The sequence below is a fragment of the Idiotropiscis lumnitzeri genome, chromosome 3 (assembly GCF_059441095.1).
Source record: "Idiotropiscis lumnitzeri isolate Australia: NSW breed Sydney's pygmy pipehorse chromosome 3, RoL_Ilum_1.0, whole genome shotgun sequence".
NCBI lineage: Eukaryota > Metazoa > Chordata > Actinopteri > Syngnathiformes > Syngnathidae > Idiotropiscis > Idiotropiscis lumnitzeri.
The window spans coordinates 17,779,887-17,798,151 of NC_142393.1; the positions used below are offsets into that span (position 1 = coordinate 17,779,887).

Sequence of the window (18,265 nt, forward strand, 5' to 3'; positions counted from 1 at the left end):
ACGGCCCTGGCAGTGCTATCGATGCATGTTTTCCACCTTAGCGACAAAAAAGACAGCTGTCATCGTTTCTTGGCGGACTTTCTGTAGCTTTTCAGCCACCCAATTCTGTTTATTCATTTTTCACATATTTTCATTTTTTTCCTCCTACAAAGGCTGCTGTTATAATATTCTTTTGTTTGTGTCCTATTTCTCCTGACTCTCAAATCCTCTTTCCTCTGCAGAGCTCTGGCCAGCAGATCCCTGTGGTGGTTGAAAGCTGCATCCGCTTCATAAACCTTCACGGTGAGACAATTTTGCATGGCTGGCCATAAACCATGCTGGGAGAGCTTCTGCGGACTTTAAAACGAGCGGATGTAGCCATCATCATATCAGCCCACTATGCTCTCTCTGTCGATTTATTTCACTCCCAATGGGATCTTACTTGACTGTAAAACCATTTTTTACTGTGAACAAGTGCACAAGTAAAAAAATAAAAATCAAAACATGTATGTATGCGTTTGCTTCAGGTCTCCACCATGAAGGAATATTCAGAGTTCCTGGGTCACAAAGAGAAGTTAATCTGATCAAGGATGCCTTTGAAAGAGGTAAATCTGGAAAAGACAAAGTAAATGTACAATTTTTTCATAAAAGATTTTTATGATTTCAACTAGTTATATACATGCCTTTTGTTTATCAATCATGAAATATCCAGCTAATGTAGGATCCAACGTACCGTAATCTAATAAAACACACTAGTGTGGATCTTTGACAATAAAATATTTTCTTCAAACTAAAAGAGAAATAAAACAGCACAAATGTAGTTCGTCTGCATGAACTTTTGAAATTTTAAAATGAACTAGTTCAGTTCATAGTTCATAATCAATAATTCATCATCTTAATCCAGTGTATTTTCCAAAAATTAACTAGTTCATAGTCCCCCCCCCCAGTATGTTGCTGTGAGTTCGTACGGTCGTAATTCTGCCTTTTCCCTTTTGTTGTCACCCCTTCGGTCCGCACTAGTAAACAGGTGCAACTTTCATGCAGCAGTATCAAAAAACACAAGTAAAAAACATATTGAGTGCTTTTTTTTTTTTTTTAGATATTTGAGGAATTAGAACAAAAACATGACTGTTGTGTCCTTAATATGCAAGGCCAATATACGTTGAGGTTTAGACAGGAAATTCGCTGTCACTGCAGCAATATCCCTTAACATGAACTCACCGCCCCAGTCGTCAGGTGACCTGAAAACGGTGACCCACTGGCGAATTCAGAGTACGGTGCACCCGAGCCAACTGCTTCACCAGCCTTCTTCACAATTGATCAGTCCTATCAAGCGCAACTCTCTCATTCTAGATTACAGCATCTCTCAAATTGTGTTTATGCACATATTGTACGTATGTCATGCATATCTGTGACTCCCCGTGTAGGAGATGACCCTCTGTCGGACAGCGAGTGTGACCTGGACTCTGTGGCGGGGGTGTTGAAGCTTTACTTCAGGGGCCTCGAGCCTCCCCTCTTCCCCTATGATTGCTACTTGGAGCTGCTGGAGTGTGTCCGTAAGACCCCTCTTGTTTTTCTGTACTCTCGTTTGTAGATACTAATCATCCTGCGCTTCAACATTGAAATTTGTCACACTTTATTTCCAACGCCTCATCCGACATGTACTGTCGTAGCAGTCAGTTGTTTGGAAAATTCTCCAGTCTGAATGGCTTGACGCAACAAACCTGTAACTTCTATAACTGGCACTTGCTGGTAGAAGCTCCTGGCGGCTCATGATCACTTGCAAGATATTAATCAAACGACTATGACACCTCATTATAGTCATTTAGTCTCTATGTTTTAAAAGCAATGATGATTTGACATTCATACCTTATCAGACTCTTTTCAGAAATATTTATAATTGATAGAGTTATCCATCCATCCATTATCTGAACCGCATCTTCTCACGAGGGTTGATTAAACTATATTCATGTAATTTCATTGTATTATTTAAAATACTTATTCTGTTTTCTCTTTAATACAGTGCACTGATTTAATGGGGAAAATTTGATGCCCAAAGGTGCAGCTTTAGTTTCTCATTTGAACATTAAGGCTGTGGCTGGCACGTGCCACTTTTTCTGTCTACTAAAGTAAATTAAAAGAAAAAAAACTTGCTGGCTAGTAAAAGACAGTCGTAGCTGTATTTTTCTTGGCATCAAGCCAAATGACAACATTTTATTCTAAAAAAAAAAAAACCGTGACTGCAGCAAATTGAAGTTTATTTGTTTATCTTTCCTCTTCCCTCCTCTCATTTTCATTCAGAAATCGAAGGTATGGTGGAGAAAGCGGCGCAAATCAAATCAATTGTCTCTGCCTTCCCACGACCTCTCCTCATCGTAATGCGATACCTGTTCGCATTCCTCAATCAGTGAGTTAACAAATCAGGGGAATGAGAAAAGATGGCGGATTTTGTACAATTAACACCATTACTGTAAAACTGTTATTATATCCTCAACAAGGTCATCTGTTTTCTGATACCAAACTTTAAAATTAGTGCTATGTAGTTTTTTTTTGGTGACAAAATATCTTTGTGGAATATGTTATGGAAGTGCTTTCTTGTGAATCGACTATTATTTCTGCTTGTAAACGAACATCTCATCTTGCAGGCAAATTGTCAAGTTGAAACATAACGTGTTGAACTTCTTGTCTTCTCAAGAACTCATTGGCAATTTTGATTATTTTTCCCGCCCGCTATGGTAGTTCCATTTAATTTGTGCATGTTTTCACACAGCGTGACTCAGTACAGTGACGAGAACATGATGCAGTCGTACAACCTGGCCGTCTGCTTCGGTCCAAGCCTGCTGAGGGGGGTTGATTCGGATGATGCCGTCGCGCGGCAGCCGCAGGTCAACGACCTTGTCAAAACCATGATCCTCCAGCATGATGTCATATTCCCCGGCCAATCAGAATTGCCAGGCCCTATCTATGAGAAGCACATGACTCTTGAGCAGGAATATTGGTAAGGGATGGAATAGAAATTTAAATTAATTGCTTATTGCATGATTTTGCATTTTTTTCTCCTTACTACATGTGGTATTTGCGACAGAATTTAATACCCAGTTTGAGATGGATTAAAGTATGTAAAGCAGCTCCATTTTTTGGTTTGTCCTCTGGCTTATGAAGTGAATTTGATGTCACATCAAAGGCATTTCTTGGCAGCGTTATGCAAGCACTGTTCAACTTTCGTGACTGCTGAGAGAGTCAATCATTCACATTGTCGTTATTTTATTTTGACACTGCTAAATGTTGTACTACTCAATGTCATCGTCATTTTTCAAGAGATTCACAGTCAATCAAAGAACAAAATATTCTGCGTGTTGTTTGTCAACAAAACACTTATCCGCACCAAAAATATGTCTTTGTAAGAAAATCAAATGTGAGACATAAAAGCAGAGACACAGAAGTGAATTTTAAGGCACTTCATGAAATTCAAAGCGTGCACTTAAAGTTACATTTCCAATAATCGATACAGTTCAGTTCACCATTGTATGGTTCACAGTGATAAAACGTGGCAAAAGCCACATCAGCTGTGTAAATATTTGGACATCATAACAGGATAACATATAATTTGACAATGAAATAAACCAATAAAAAAAAAACGGCAATTATGTAGTGCAGTGTGCTAACAGGTCCAGTAAACAGCCATGACTTTGAATATTAATTCTTTTTTAATATACTGAGTATTTCTTTAGAGCCGCTTTTAGGTAGATGCCCTTTCAATTGTAAAATGAAAAATGTGGACTATTCTCTTTTGACCAATCAGCAGCAGAGTGTGTCGTTTCCCTCTCCACGTGCTTACTGTTGCAGACTTCTGCGACCCAGGCCTCAATAGCAGTCAAACAATCAGAACATGGGAAAAAAATAAACACATCTGTCTAACTGGCTTTCATTACTAACATTCATGAGTGTGAAATTATAAAAGAGAGCAGTAATCTAAGTAATGCAGCAAACATATGATTCAAAATTGTGTTAAAAAAAAAGTGAGGTTTCGTGCAAAGGAGGCGTGAGGGAAATACCACAAAATCACCTTTTTTTGTTTGTCTGTAGTGAACCAATCACAGAGGAGGGAGATGGAGAGGCCGAACATCTGCCTAGCGAGGACGGTGAGAAGAACACAAACACACACACACACACACAGTTAAATTTACAGATATTCCATAAATAAAGCCTCCATTTGATCCCTTTTGGAACTACATTCTCGAATATGAATCCAAATCGTAAAGGTTCTGTGTTCTTTAATGAATTGTGCGTACAGAGTGGGAGGCTGTGGCAATGTTCGACTATGCGGCGAGATCGCCGGCAGAGCTGTCGTTCAAGCAGGGAGAGCTGCTTATTCTTCATAGCAAGGCCTCTTCTGATTGGTGGAGAGGTGAAGCAGGAGGGGTCAAGGGTCTCATCCCACACAAGTACATCAGTGTCTTGGAAGGGTGAGCACCCTTTAGAATCAAGCTTTGTTTCTTTTTCATTTTTTTATTTTTTTTATTTTGCAAACACAGCAAGGCAGTAATCAATTTGGGTTCACTGGTTTTCACTCTGTGAAAGGGAGAGCAGACAAGTGAACAATACCTGCTCTTTTAAAAACTTTTATTCACGTAATTATGTTGACATTATAAATGACTAGGCCATACATTTTTTTCCCGGATCAAATTCAAGTACTTTTGAAGCACTTTCAATATAATTTCTTAGAAATTTAGTTAAACCTATGGCAAATGTATGCTCTTTATATTTAAACCATTACCATAAAAGGAGTACAATGTGCTACTGCTAAGTACAATTCAAATTCTGTGTGAAAATATCTAAAATAAAATAATTAAATAATTTTCTCCCCTTGCAGGTCAGAGAGAGGGAAAAGAGATGACGGAGGAGGAGGTGGAGGAGGCAGCGGTGGCAGCACTGGAAATCTGTCAGCAGATGATCCTCATACAGAGAATACTGTTCGGTATAAACAAATTCACATTCTGCAATTTTTGAGAAATAATCACTTTTTTGGATCATAGAGGGTTTTTTTTTCCACGAAATGAACAACTGAGTTGCAGAATTAGCTGATGACTCATGTATTTATTCAGTGTTTCCAAGTGGAAACATACACAGTAAGATAATAAATTGTCATTTTGGAGCACTGCACTGATTTATTTTTTTTTTTTTAACATTTGCGTACAAGTGTCTTAAATCCCAGTAAAAAGTCACAGATTAGATAAGGATGGGTCACCAACATGGTGCCCTTGGTTGGTACCCCCCAAGGACCGCGTTAGTAGTCTGTAGGCCTGTTCTAAAAATAGCTCACCAGTGATGAGACATTATTTTATAGGAATGTTGTAGAAGTAATTATTCGAAAAATCGGAACACTGGCATAGATTTGTATAAACTAAAATGTTGCCTATTGAAATTTATATGTTTCTAAATTATTGTCATAAAATGATTAGTCTGTTTTCCAAAATAAATATAATTAGTTGTTCATAGTACCAAAATAATAATATTATTAAAGGTAATTTGTAGGAGTGTCCTAGATAACTTTTTCCCTTCCGATACGATACCGATATTAAAGCTGAGAGTACTGCCCGATACCAATATCGATTAGATACCATATCAGCTGGAATGATACCTTTTTACCTATTAGTATGAAATGTTAGAAGAGACTTGATACTTGATACTATTCAAACAAAGAACAGTAGTCAGGGGCAGTTGGTATGATAAAATATGACCCATTTATTCCCAAAATTTGGATTACAAAATTCAAGATCAAGCATGGGAATGTACTGCACTTGAATAAAATAAATAGCAAATAAATTAAAAGACCTTAAGAAATAACTCAAATGAAGTCATTAAAAGCAAATTATGATATTGTATTGTTTTGATCATGTGGGCTCTGCATGCTTGATCCAGACACAGCTGAACATAAGAGCAGGAACAGAGTTTGGAATTGACTGCTTGTATCAGAGATTTTGGATGTAGACCGAAATAATCGGACACTTTTTTTTTTTTGCTGATATCAGACTAATATCAAATATCAATATCAAATTGGGACACCCCTAATAATTTGAGCAAATTTGCTATTTCAGAATTTTGTATCAAACTGGTAGCCCTTCACGTTTAACCTTGAAACAAGAAGTATAGCTCTCAGTTTCAAAAAGTGTGGTAAACCCTGCACAAGATGATGACAGACAAATTATAATGCCACATTATGATGTTCTAAAATAGAACATTATATCATTATAACGTGATTCATATACAATAACGCCACCATCAGGATTTTTTTAAATGTATTTTGATTGTCATATAAAGTTCATAGACATTATTCAGGTCCAAGAAAGAAACACAACAATGTGGGAAATGAGCACTGTGAAGTAAGAATAATACTGACTTGCATAAATTACTAATAAAAAAATAATAAAGTTACAGAAAAATGTAAGAACAAAATAATTTTAGTTCTTACGGCATTCCTGTTAGCCCATCACAAATTTTGTTCATAATTACAGTAGGTGCAATTGTTCAGTTTCACCCAGAATTGTGTCAGTCAAAAACTTTTAACCTTCCTTTGTGTACTTTTCGACAGGATGCGGGTGAACAGCGATGGCGCTTCGTTGCCTGGGCGACAGAGAGGAAGTGATGGAAGCCCTGGTCGAAAGCCACCAGCCTCCCCGGCTACACGCCACCTGCCAGTGTAAGACTGACTCACACCTCAAGCCTACAAAATGTATCGACTACAAATCACGCATCACTTGAGTCATTAAGTAGTTATGCTGCTACAAAATATGACGTGAAGCTGGTCCAAAAGGCCTGGCAGATGACACGACTGGATTCCTCATGAATATTCGACATGCAGACAAAATTTGCTCTATTTGGTTTCTGTTCTCTGTAATTTGAAAATGGAAAACAGCAACTAAAAACATTGCGTTTTGATTTTTTTAATGTTTGGTCAAAGTGCGCAAAGTACATTTTAAGGAACTGCAAGGGAAGTTTTGAGGGTGGATTTTGTACAATAAAAATGATCTGGCGGCGTGCCGTGAGATTTTGGGTTAGATTTTGAGAAACACTGATGTAAAAAGCACCAATATTTCCAATATAACAACTGATAAATCATCAGATTATTTTCTGAGTTCATAAGAGATCAACAATTACCTCCCCAAAGTACAATGAGAAAATAATATCAGCATGCAATACAATATATTCTATTTGTGTGACAATTATTTTTAAACTTTTATTTATACCCATTGTATCACATCTATGTTACTTGTACATAGTCAGGAAAAACTCCGCCAAGTGAACATCATTTGTTTTTGGTTCTTGAGGAAACGTGAAAAAGGCAAATACATTTGTGCAACAGGTCTCAGGAGCGAAGACACACGCTGGACACTGTGAGACAGGCAGGGTTCAAGCCTGTGGACAGACCTGCATTTGTTCAGGCTGAAAGGACATCGGCCGACAAGGTTGGTGCCTCAGTTGAACTGATTGCTTGTTTTCACACACAAATAACTTTAATTTTTCTCATTAGCTTTTTTTTTTCATTACAAATATTATAGTATGCATCCAGTTTAGTTGTATTGTCAGAGCAGTGAATCAATCACAACTGAACTGTTCTGGTTGTCTTAAATGACATTTTGTCCTTCTTCCAAACAAGCAAACACGGCCACTTTTGGCCATCTCAACCACTGTCATAACTAAATTGAACATGAATCAGGATGGCCGTTTATCATACCCCTTGTTGATCTCACTGTCCTATCTAGCTCTTCTGTGCATGATTTGATGAAAACTGCTCAGATGAGAGCCAAAGTGTCTTCCAAGACAACCCGAAAAGTCCCTTCGCAGTCAATACTGTGCCCTGAGAATTTTGTAAATGATGGATTATCTGTAGGTGCATCTGTTCTCATTCAGGCTGTACTTAGTGCACGATTTAAAGCAAATAGAATAATACCGTTTGTCTTCTTAAATGTAATGCTCCACTTGCTGTCCATGTCCCATTCTGGCCCCGCCCCTCTGCCACTCTCAGGAGATGATCAGTCGCCAGATGAACTCCGTGTTCAAAGAGCTCTTGTCTCGACAGCCTCCCATGCAGCCGCCAACCCTTGCAACTGCGGCTCCCCCTGGTCCCCCTCCTTCTTCCTCCTCTTCCTCATCCTCCTCGTCCTCCCCACCCCCTCAAGCTGGCCCCACTGCCAGAAAAGTGGGCTTTGGTATCCGGGGAAGAGCCCTTTTCCGGCCAGTGGACTGAGATACCCTCAAAATGGATGGTTGATTGAAAGTATAGATTTAAAGCTTGAGAATGAATATGGTGTCATGCATTCTGGGAAAATCTTGATTTATTTTTGGGATAAATGTATATATTTACGTCTGTGCCATCTCATAGTGCCACCTGGTGCTGTATTGCAGTATGTCTTGTGTGTTTTTTCTGCTGCTTTTGGTCTTCTTTTTTTCCAAATGTGTAAGTCTGGTTTTGGTCTCCTTTTTTTGGAGAATAAGCGATGTGTTCTGTCGGATATGAGGGAATATTGGGGCCAGGCTATAGAGAAAAAAACGGTAACATTGCAAAAAGTCATTTGTTTTATTACATTTATTAATCAGACATGCAAGGAAATTTTTCTAGGTTCAAATTTTCGAGCGATTTTAAATCCGCCCTTGTTTTTTTCCGTAGCAGATCAGGTTATCATCATCATCATTGTCGTCGTCGTCGTCGTAATCATCATATATTTATTTAGTTATATTTATGAATTAAGGTTCAGTCACAGGTGGATTTTTTTTTACCTGAAACGTCATAGTTGCATGGTTGCATTTCTTTTGCACAAGCATTTATAGTGTCAAATTGGAAAACGAAAAAAAATGTCATGCTGGAAGATATTTTAAAATCAGCGTCAAAATTTGTTTAGGGACACATAAAGCCATCTAAGATAAAAAGAAATATTGCTGTTGGGTAGTGTTCTTTAATGTATTTGTAATATTACAACTTTATTCACATAAAATTACGAGCCTTTCGTCATGCATGGAACAAACCTAACTTTAGACTGTAAAATATTTTTTTCCCATGTAGCAACTGTTTTCAAGTTTATTTTTGTAATATTATCTATTTCTTACAAATCCAAACTATATTCTCGAAATAATCCCTATTTAGTATAACAATTTTATTCTTGTAAATTTTTTACCAAACTTTTGACTTTAAAGTATGGCCCTAATACTCCTTCATTGTTATTTTCCGTGATTTGAAAACGAATTTGGTTGACACGCTTCATGTCAGCAAAAGACTGTCCTCTAGCGGCAGGTTTTGAAAAAGCAACTTCTGTTCATTATTGAAGGAGGGAAAAAAACAGCCAATCTGAGGTCTGTGTCAAGACTCAGAGTGCCTCTGTGTTATTTTTTACATTTTAATTTTCCTCTTCATTTCAAGTCTATTTTCAATATGTGACATTTAAAGATGTTTGCATTGACATTGCTGTTTGCAGCTACATTGTGTCAATATATGAAATAGCATGCAGTGATTTGACAAACTTGTGATGGAAAAAAAAACAACATTCCCTTTCATATGTGATACATGGCCGACAAGGCAAAAACTCAGGGCTTTGCAGAGTAAAGGTGGGCTGACTCAGGTTTGCCTTTGAAAGAATTAAGTGGCTTTTCTTGGCTTCCTTCAAGCTGTGCAAGAGCCAAAACTGCCCTCATGTCAGGGGAAAACTTATGTGACTTCTTCTGGCTTTAACTGTGACTATGGCAACAAAGTTTGGCAAACTCACTCCTACACACACTAAAAAAATACATATTATATATATATATATATATATATATATATATATATATATATATATATATATATATATATAAAACACAATCAAGAGGTTGATGATGTTGTTACTTTGATTCCAAACGTTTGAGATGGTTTGACATGTATTGCGTCCCTCTTCTGTTGAGTTTTCATAGAAACATAAATATAATGCAGTTTCCTTGTTTTACAAAATGAAAGCACCCTTTTATTCAAAATCACTGTTTGATAATGTCACTCGATTTAAAGTGTAAAATTACGCTATATGTGTGGCGAAAGAAACTATGGTGAAAATAAAAGATGGAGTGATGACTTTTAAGATGTTTTCAGAGTATTTAATGAAGTTCTTTATACAGTACGACAGATAACGGAGGTCAGTATCCAGTACACCTGATGAATTGTTTGTCATTAACTGGTTGTGTGATTCAAAACCAGCTGGGCTAAATCAATCACAATTTTATTTAATCTTCCATTGCAACATCACCTTTATTCTAAAATCTTGAGCATGTGTTTAGCACATCTGGCTCCCATCACAGCCACGGTTCAGGGTTTCAACTCATTCCTTGCGGTGTAATGTTTGCATGTGTACTCTGTGCTTGTGGGGATTTTCTCCTGGTCCGATTTGCGCCTATGTCACAAACTCATACAGCTCATCTCATACCTTATAATTGTATAATTATAAAAATGCACAACTTGGCAGTAGTTGTACCATACCTAGTAGAAAATTTGAAAAAATTAAAATGTGAGCATTTATACACTATTTCACACTTAAGGAAGGCGATAAAAGTTCCGATTACAAACCAGTGGTGGGCTGTACATTTGGTACCAGTGAGGATTTACCTGACATAATCCTACAAATGTGCGATATAACACCACTCAACTGTGCCATGTATATCATCTGGAGTAGATCAGATGACCAACAGATCAGATGTGAGAGAAATGTTGAGATTTTGGATTAGTGCTCTCATCTCTGTTACAGGATTAAGGTATGTTGTGCATCATATCTACTGTTGATGCTGCTAGATATAATTAACTAACTTCTTAAAAGGACAAGGTTTGTGGTTCCATGCATTCAACTGAGCAACACCTTCCTTCCATGTGTGTGGTCCTTATGTTTGTGTGCTGTGAACAACTTCATTGCGCCCTTCTGTATGTCTATTGCACTGTGCTGCAGCCACATTGCAGTTTTTGTGCCAAACAGAGACTGGAATCAACTGAGAGACAAAAACTTTGCATGACTTCAAGTGTGTCTGTTTTGTCTGAGTGAAAGTATGTTTTCATATTTAGTGTACTTGTACTGTTTTAAAAAAAAAAAGTTTTAAATTTATCAGAACCATCAATCAAAGTAAACGTTGACAAAAAAAACTATTTATAAAATGTGTAATTTTTTTCTAGAGTTGTATGAGTGTGGTTAGGAGTGCGTTTGGGTGTGTTTTTAATCACAAACTCCTGAAATATAACCATGTGCAATATGAAGAAACAAATTTGAAAGCAGTCCTTTTTTTCTTTAATGCGTGTGTGTGGGGGGGGGGTGTGGTTTGTAACTATTAAAGAAATAATGTATTTAGACTCCATTCATATACATACTATATGTGTTTGGGATACGCCAGTTCCGAAAATGAACGGGTGGGATTTTGTCATGTCATTACCCACACCGCTTATCCTGTACAGAGTCGCGGGAGGGTGCTGGAGTTTAACCCAGCTGACTACGGGCGAAAGGCGCACTACACCCTGAACTGGTCACCAGCCAGTCACAGGGCAGACATAGACACCGCCATTGAATGGGAACTGAACCCACGCTGCCCGTACACAACTCGGGCGAGTGTACCACTACACTATCAGTGACTTGGGTGGGACTTTAGGGGAAAATATTCCAATTCAGTGTGTTGGCAGTTAGTAATTACGAGCTTTGATGCAGCACGTGAATGCAACATCTTGAGTACCCAGCATGCATCTTGCCGTTGCCATTTTTGTTGTTGTGTTCCGCGATTAAGTCGCGTTTGTAATTGTGAGGGGAAATTGTTGTTGTTTATTTTACACATTCGTTGATCTTTCCTTTCTGATATTTTCTTTACTTCTGTCCGAGTAACATTTAAGAAGGCATAAAGCAACATGGCTCAATACAAAGGAGCCGCCAGCGAGGCTGGGAGAGCTATGCAGCTGATGAAAAAACGAGAAAAGGAGAGGGAACAACTTGAACAACTGAAACAGAGGATTGCAGAGGTTTGTAACGCATACACTTAGATAATAGTCATAAATGTTGTCGTATGAGACAGCTTTAACTTGGAGAGTTGCCTATTCACAGCCATGTGTGTATCAATTTTGCATTGTGTCTACTCCATGCAGGACAATATGGTCAAGTCCAACATTGACAAGAAGTTCTCAGCTCACTATGACGCTGTGGAAGCAGAGTTGAAATCCAGCACAGTTGGTATGTTAATCGTTGTCCAGTATTCATCTTACAAGCGCTGTCCTGTAAAGACTAAGACGGGCCTGTTTTTTCATGTCCAATGTCTTGATCAGGTCTGGTGACATTGAATGATATGAAAGCCAAGCAGGAGGCTCTTGTGAAGGAGCGTGAGAAGCAGCTGGCAAAGAAAGAGCAATCCAAGGAGCTCCAGCTGTGAGTTGAAGCTCTTGTGTTGTGTATTCATGATGTAGCAATGATCCCATATCTATTTGCTCTTTGTATGGTCTTTGTCACCTTCTCATCACTTTCCAGCAAGCTCGAGAAGCAGAAGGAAAAAAAGAGGAAAGAAGAACAGAAAAGGAAAATTGCCAGTTTATCCTTTAATCCCGAAGATGACGGTGATGATGACGATGAAGAGGAGGAGGATGAAAAAGAAGAGGAAGAAGAAGAAGAAGAAGAGCTGGAATGTGAGTTCGAATTTAAGAATTGATAAACTACAAAGTGCCTTGGATCTCGTCCTACCATTTTATGTTCATGTTACATTACAATAATTTTGTTGTAATTCTGTGAATGTGGTCTGCAGCCATCAAAGATCGCCAAATCGTCACTGGCCAAAATGTTAGGTACACCACCTTTCAAATGTTTGGGGTCGAAAGATAATTTCCTGAAATTTAAAACTCACAATTGTTAATAGACACTACCATTCAAAAGGTATGGCGTCACTAAGAATGGTGGTGAAAAATAAAATTGTGCACGTTCACACAAAGGCAACATAATTTGTCCACACTCACTGTAATAGCGGGAGATTATTATGAAAACCTCCATGGATCGTGCAAGTTGTATGTATGGGAGAATTTTGGCAATCGGGGATGAAATGAGTCCTTGAGTAATTTGGGTACCTCAACTTAAAAAAGTAAATAAAAAGTTAAAGAGTGAGAAAGAGCGCATTTTGCCGTCTTTTCAACATGTAAACAAACCCATAACATTACACACTGTCAACAACAAGGCTACCGTTAAAACAAAATCTTACCAAATAATACAGTGATGCCAATGCAAGGCTTTTATTTTCAAGTTGGCCCACAAAATGCGGGTGTCAGCAACTCCAATCCTCGAAGGCACCTATCCTGCATGTTTTACATCTCTCCTTGCCCCCAAAGTCAAGGGTTGGTGACCACTGGCAAGACGGCTAGCTTGACATGTCTTTTTGATATTTCAGCTCGTCTTATTGCAGTTTGTTATTGCCATTACATAGTTGGTGCTGCCAACGTCAACACAACATCATCCTGAAATCACATTCAATCACTAATTAAGACTTTACGGTACCGTTAGTTAATTACGCCATCATACGGCACAAGTTTCCGCAGTTGTTTGCCAGCGTATAGCTGCTCGTTGCAAACAATGAGTGCCCGGATTGCAACAGCAAGTTGATGTGGATATAGGCTACTTTGTAATTCACTCTCCATGTTTCGAGGAATAGGGTGTGCCTTAAATTGCACTTTTTTATTCACATCAATGCATAAATAAAGATTGCAAGTTGCAATTAAAGTTGTATTTGTGAAATCTAGACGGCCATAATTAACATTTTGAGTTGATTGTTGTTGTTTTTTTTTTTTTGATAGGCTAAAGTGTTCTATAAAATAAATGAAGACAAAGTTCTCATTAAATATTTTTTTTTTCCTTTGTTATTTTTTTCCCTGCCGATCCCCCAAAAAAACAAAACTAATCTGATCCATGATCTCAAATCTGTGATCCAATCCACACCATGATCCGTTGCACCGCTAAGAGAGGTATTACTTGTACCGTAAAAAATTAGTTTCACACATAGACATGCACGTAGATACACACATATACACAAAAACATTGTCTTGTCTGTTTTTCCTAATGCAAACAATTTTTTGGAGCGAACAATTACAGTTGGAATAAATACAGTACCTGTAGCTTTAGAGGAATAAAAGACAATTGCTTGGTCTATTTAACAGGCCTGTCATTTCCATTATTAATTATTTTTTTGTAATGAAAAAACTTATTTTTTTATCTCAGTAAGTGATCATAAATTGAATACTTGATTGTCATAACGTTTGATAGCTGCTGCCCTAACAGAAACATGTTTGCTCTTGGGTAAGAAGTGTGGATTTAATTTTTTCTGCCACGTGCAACCTTTGCCTGTCGTATATAAAGACGTCTCTTCTCTTACAGATGTCCCCGTAAAGAAAAAGAAGCTTGGGAAAAATCCTGACGTGGACACAAGTTTCCTTCCTGATCGTGACCGAGAGGTGTGGTTAAGTTATTCGAAACAAACATTTCTTGTTTTTTGTTCCTCCACCTCAAGGGAAATCATTTTCTCAGTGAGTGGCCTCTCCTTTATTATAGTTATCGTATATTATAGTATATTTTCCAGACTTCAAGTCGCTCTGGACAATGTCAAACCAGCCCAAAAATGCATAATGAGGTAGAAAAAAAAACTTTCACTACTTGCATCTTGTCAAGTGCAGAATCCGATTCTTTTGAGGGGCATTTGTGTCCAGTCATTCTCAGTTGTCTGTGTTAAGGAGGATGAGGTATGGGTGCATAAGTCTCGCAGGAGCACCCAATCTATGAAAAGAGTGCAACGTCGAGTCCTGAAAATACGGTAGATGGAAATAATCACCGGTCGCAACATAACAAATCACGCCACCTATTTTCCAACTGACGATGTTGTGCTGCTTATGACTCATAATTTCCACAGCACAAAGCCGCCCACAGAGAAAGTTAAAGTGAAAATGTACTGTGGGCAGTCAAAGTTGCTAATTGGAGCGTTTGTGTTCTTGCATGTATCCAACTGATAGCCCTTTGCATTAATCAGAGGCCAAAATACCACTCAGATTAAAAAAGAATAAAGAATATACAGTATTCATCCAGGGCTGTCCTCCGAAGAGTCAGCGTGAGCTTGCACCTGTCCTTTCATACCAACACATTTGATAGCCAAATCCAGAATATGTCCCACATGAAGAAAACATTGTAATGTATCAATCTGTGCAAATGCACAAATCCAAACACATTCCTTACATTCATATCAATCAATTGTTCAAAAAATGTGATAGTGTAAAAATGTTGCACAAATAAAGGTCCAATGTTCTTTTAAATGAATCTTTTTCATGAATTTTGGTGTTCAGGAGGAAGAGAATCGTCTCAGAGAAGAGCTCAGGCAGGAGTGGGAGCTCAAACAAGAAAAGATCAAGAGTGAGTGTCAAAATACACCAACCACTCTCATAGACCTTTTAGATCATTTTCTGTTGGTTTTGTCCTACAAAGGTATTTGCACACATTCAAGTTTAGACTAAACTTAATTTCTTACTTTCAGGCGAGGAGATCGAGATTACCTTCAGTTACTGGGATGGATCTGGCCATCGCAAAACTGTCAAGGTGGCACATTGCCCACGTTGAAAAGTTCTCCTCTCTTCATAGCTTTCATTATGTCTTCATGTTTTACTTCTGCTCCAGATGAAGAAGGGAAACACTATCCAGAACTTTCTGCAGAGGGCCCTTGAAGTCCTCAGGAAGGACTTCAGTGAGCTCAGGTCAGAGAAGCGCATTATTCTGTTTGGAATAGGTTTTGCAGATTATTCCATATGAAAGATTAATACTGTTGTAATTTGTAACCTGATTCATGATTTACCGTATTGATTTAGATGTACATCACACTTATTTGGTAGAATCTTGTGAAGGTGTGGTGTAAATATAAATAAACATGTTACTATTTATTTGAATAAAGATTGATTTATTGCTTGTGATTTAAAAAAAATACATGGGAAGAAGACCCTGAAAAAATAGTTACATTAATTCATAATGGCAATCGCAATATTGAGGGGGAAAATATTATTGCAGTTGGATTATTTTCCAAAATTGTTCAGCTCTAGTTTCCAGAGTTCTCAGGTGATTCCTGGAGAATTGGACATTTGCTTAATAGAAAGCATGGTTCTCTGTGCAGGTCTGCTGGAGTTGAGCAGCTGATGTATATTAAAGAAGATCTGATAATCCCACATGTAAGTGGCCGTAGTGCTCCCTTCTTTAGTGTGAATATTAAATTTGATTACCTTTCTAAAAATAAATAAAGAAAAATATTTTACACGTAATACTATGGAATTCTAACATCCACCCTTTCTGTTGCATTTAGCACCACAGCTTTTATGACTTTATCGTGACCAAAGCAAGAGGAAAATCAGGTAAGTTAACGACAGACTACCTGTAGCTAAAATGAGCTGTTTGGAACCTGAATCCTGGCAGTGCCAACGTGGAAAAAAAAAAAGAATGGATGTCCTGAGATCCATAAGAGGTCTCGATCATATGAAGACACATCCAACATTAGTGGGGTAAAAAAAAAAAAAAATGGATAACTGATCTCTCCTGCTTCCCCATTGCTTGCTCACATCACACACATTCACTCCATATGTCAAAACTGCACTGACTGAATGATTCGGCAGATTTGCCATGCACATAATTTACCCCTGTGTTATCCGTATACCGACACTTACTTATGTTATGAGCAACCTCCCCCTCCCCACACACAGGCAATTGTGACGATTAGAGTGCAAGGATTCGTCAAAATAAAATCTAATGATAGACTTGTATCTATTAAGGACTTGTAATGTACCATTATATAGGAAAAAAATATTCCTAGGTTTCCAATGTTCACTGCCCTTTGAACCAAAATTTTAGGTGTTGAGTAAATGTAAGCACAGTAATATCCTATAGGCCCTTATTTGAAATACTAGTTTATTTTTACCCCAACAGGTCCTCTCTTCAGCTTTGACGTCCACGATGATATCCGTCTGGTCAATGATGCCACGGTAGAGAAAGACGAGGTAAAGACAAGTGTTAGCATCTTGTAATGTACTATAATAGACAAAACAGGTCATTTAAATACTTGAAATTGAGTTTGTGGTCGACAGTAGCCAGAGGGAAAGACAATTGAGGTCAACATCCATGCAATTGTATTCTCTCTGTCCTTAAGTCTCACGCGGGTAAGGTAGTGCTGAGGAGCTGGTACGAGAAGAACAAGCACATCTTCCCCGCCAGCCGTTGGGAGCCGTACGACCCTGAGAAGAAATGGGACAAGTACACGGTGAGCTTTGTTTTAGTCCACAGGTTGTTGAGCGTCATTTCGAATTTGTATGTCTGGACCAGAGCTTACTTGTGTGGTCGACCTCACACTTTGTGCCATCGACTCCATCGACTCTCCCACAAGCAAATTGTCTCCACAAATCCACCCGCTACATTCATTTTGACTTGCCTTAAAGTTATGCAGTATTAAAAAAAAAAGTCTGCCATTGCACAAATAGCTCAAGTTAGTATATCTTTATAAATTGCACAGGCAACATTTTTAGTAATGTGTTAACAGCTGTTACTTTCAAGTGTATAAATAATTTCAACCATGTATGATATTCAAACAAAAGGAAATGATCACAAGGCATATTGTAAGGATGATAGAGACGACACATCTAACATGCATTAGTTCTTTGGTGGGGAGTTGGGCTGAAATACAGTATGTGTCATTAGAAACTGAATTTGAATCATTTATATTTTCATTTGAATCGCGAAACTTGAATAATTGCTTTGAAAAAAAAAAATAATTTGAATGTCATCAATTGACATTTTATTGTTTAATTTTAATCATTGCATTGAAAAAACTGAATCGTGGGCTATGCTGGTGGGCCCAACCTTTGGTCATAGAGTACAAGTGTGGCACTCCTATGAGTTTCCTTGTGTTTTGGCGACGCTCACGGACCGAGCCTTAAATGTAACACAGGTCTAGTGACATGTCTGATTGCTTCAAATTAGCACTTTGGTTGACTTTCCAACATACAGTAACACCTCTTTCCCAATGTTGTGTTTTTTCAGATCCGGTGAAGCGCTGTGAACTCTCCTGTTACAGTGTAACTCTTCTGCACCCTTCTATAATTAGACTCTGTCACTGTAATGCTAATTTCCCCTAACATACCTCAAATATTCATTGTCTCCCATAAACCTGCATTTGTAAATGTAAATATTGCGGATTAAATGTATCCTCTTGGATGTGACTGCTCTTTATTGGCTGTGATTACAGTTTGACAATG

The 18,265-nt window shown here is 38.0% G+C and overlaps 2 protein-coding genes across 3 annotated transcripts in view; both read left to right on the forward strand.

Moving 5' to 3' along the window:
• The window catches only part of arhgap4b (Rho GTPase activating protein 4b), a 28,058-nt gene extending 17,976 nt beyond the window's left edge, over positions 1 to 10,082 (forward strand). For both annotated transcript variants that reach the window (XM_088290017.1, XM_088290018.1), the window contains exons 14-24: positions 222 to 282; positions 507 to 584; positions 1,407 to 1,535; positions 2,281 to 2,386; positions 2,750 to 2,977; positions 4,066 to 4,121; positions 4,274 to 4,445; positions 4,853 to 4,957; positions 6,572 to 6,679; positions 7,343 to 7,445; positions 8,006 to 10,082. In XM_088290017.1, coding sequence (XP_088146143.1) covers positions 222 to 282; positions 507 to 584; positions 1,407 to 1,535; positions 2,281 to 2,386; positions 2,750 to 2,977; positions 4,066 to 4,121; positions 4,274 to 4,445; positions 4,853 to 4,957; positions 6,572 to 6,679; positions 7,343 to 7,445; positions 8,006 to 8,227 — 1,368 coding nt within the window. In that variant the 3' untranslated portion in view covers positions 8,228 to 10,082. The remainder of the gene's footprint in view (positions 1 to 221; positions 283 to 506; positions 585 to 1,406; positions 1,536 to 2,280; positions 2,387 to 2,749; positions 2,978 to 4,065; positions 4,122 to 4,273; positions 4,446 to 4,852; positions 4,958 to 6,571; positions 6,680 to 7,342; positions 7,446 to 8,005) is intronic.
• Positions 10,083 to 11,704: 1,622 nt separating this feature from the next.
• On the forward strand, positions 11,705 to 18,224 carry fam50a (family with sequence similarity 50 member A). The gene is made up of 13 exons (XM_088291471.1): positions 11,705 to 11,986; positions 12,110 to 12,194; positions 12,287 to 12,386; positions 12,486 to 12,640; positions 14,370 to 14,446; positions 15,326 to 15,392; positions 15,514 to 15,575; positions 15,654 to 15,730; positions 16,141 to 16,195; positions 16,327 to 16,375; positions 16,944 to 17,014; positions 17,164 to 17,274; positions 18,051 to 18,224. Exons 1-13 carry the CDS (start codon positions 11,876 to 11,878, stop codon positions 18,057 to 18,059), a joined length of 1,029 nt encoding a protein of 342 aa, XP_088147597.1. The 5' UTR covers positions 11,705 to 11,875; the 3' UTR covers positions 18,060 to 18,224.
• Positions 18,225 to 18,265: the final 41 nt, after the last annotated feature.

Bases quoted from the DNA above. Each gene is read 5' to 3' on its own strand.
- fam50a (XM_088291471.1), top strand. From the start codon at position 11,876: ATGGCTCAATACAAAGGAGCCGCCAGCGAGGCTGGGAGAGCTATGCAG. The intron at 12,641-14,369 runs GTGAGTTCGAAT...CTTCTCTTACAG, and splicing joins AGAAGAAGAAGAGCTGGAAT to ATGTCCCCGTAAAGAAAAAG. The intron at 16,196-16,326 runs GTAAGTGGCCGT...TGTTGCATTTAG, and splicing joins AAGATCTGATAATCCCACAT to CACCACAGCTTTTATGACTT.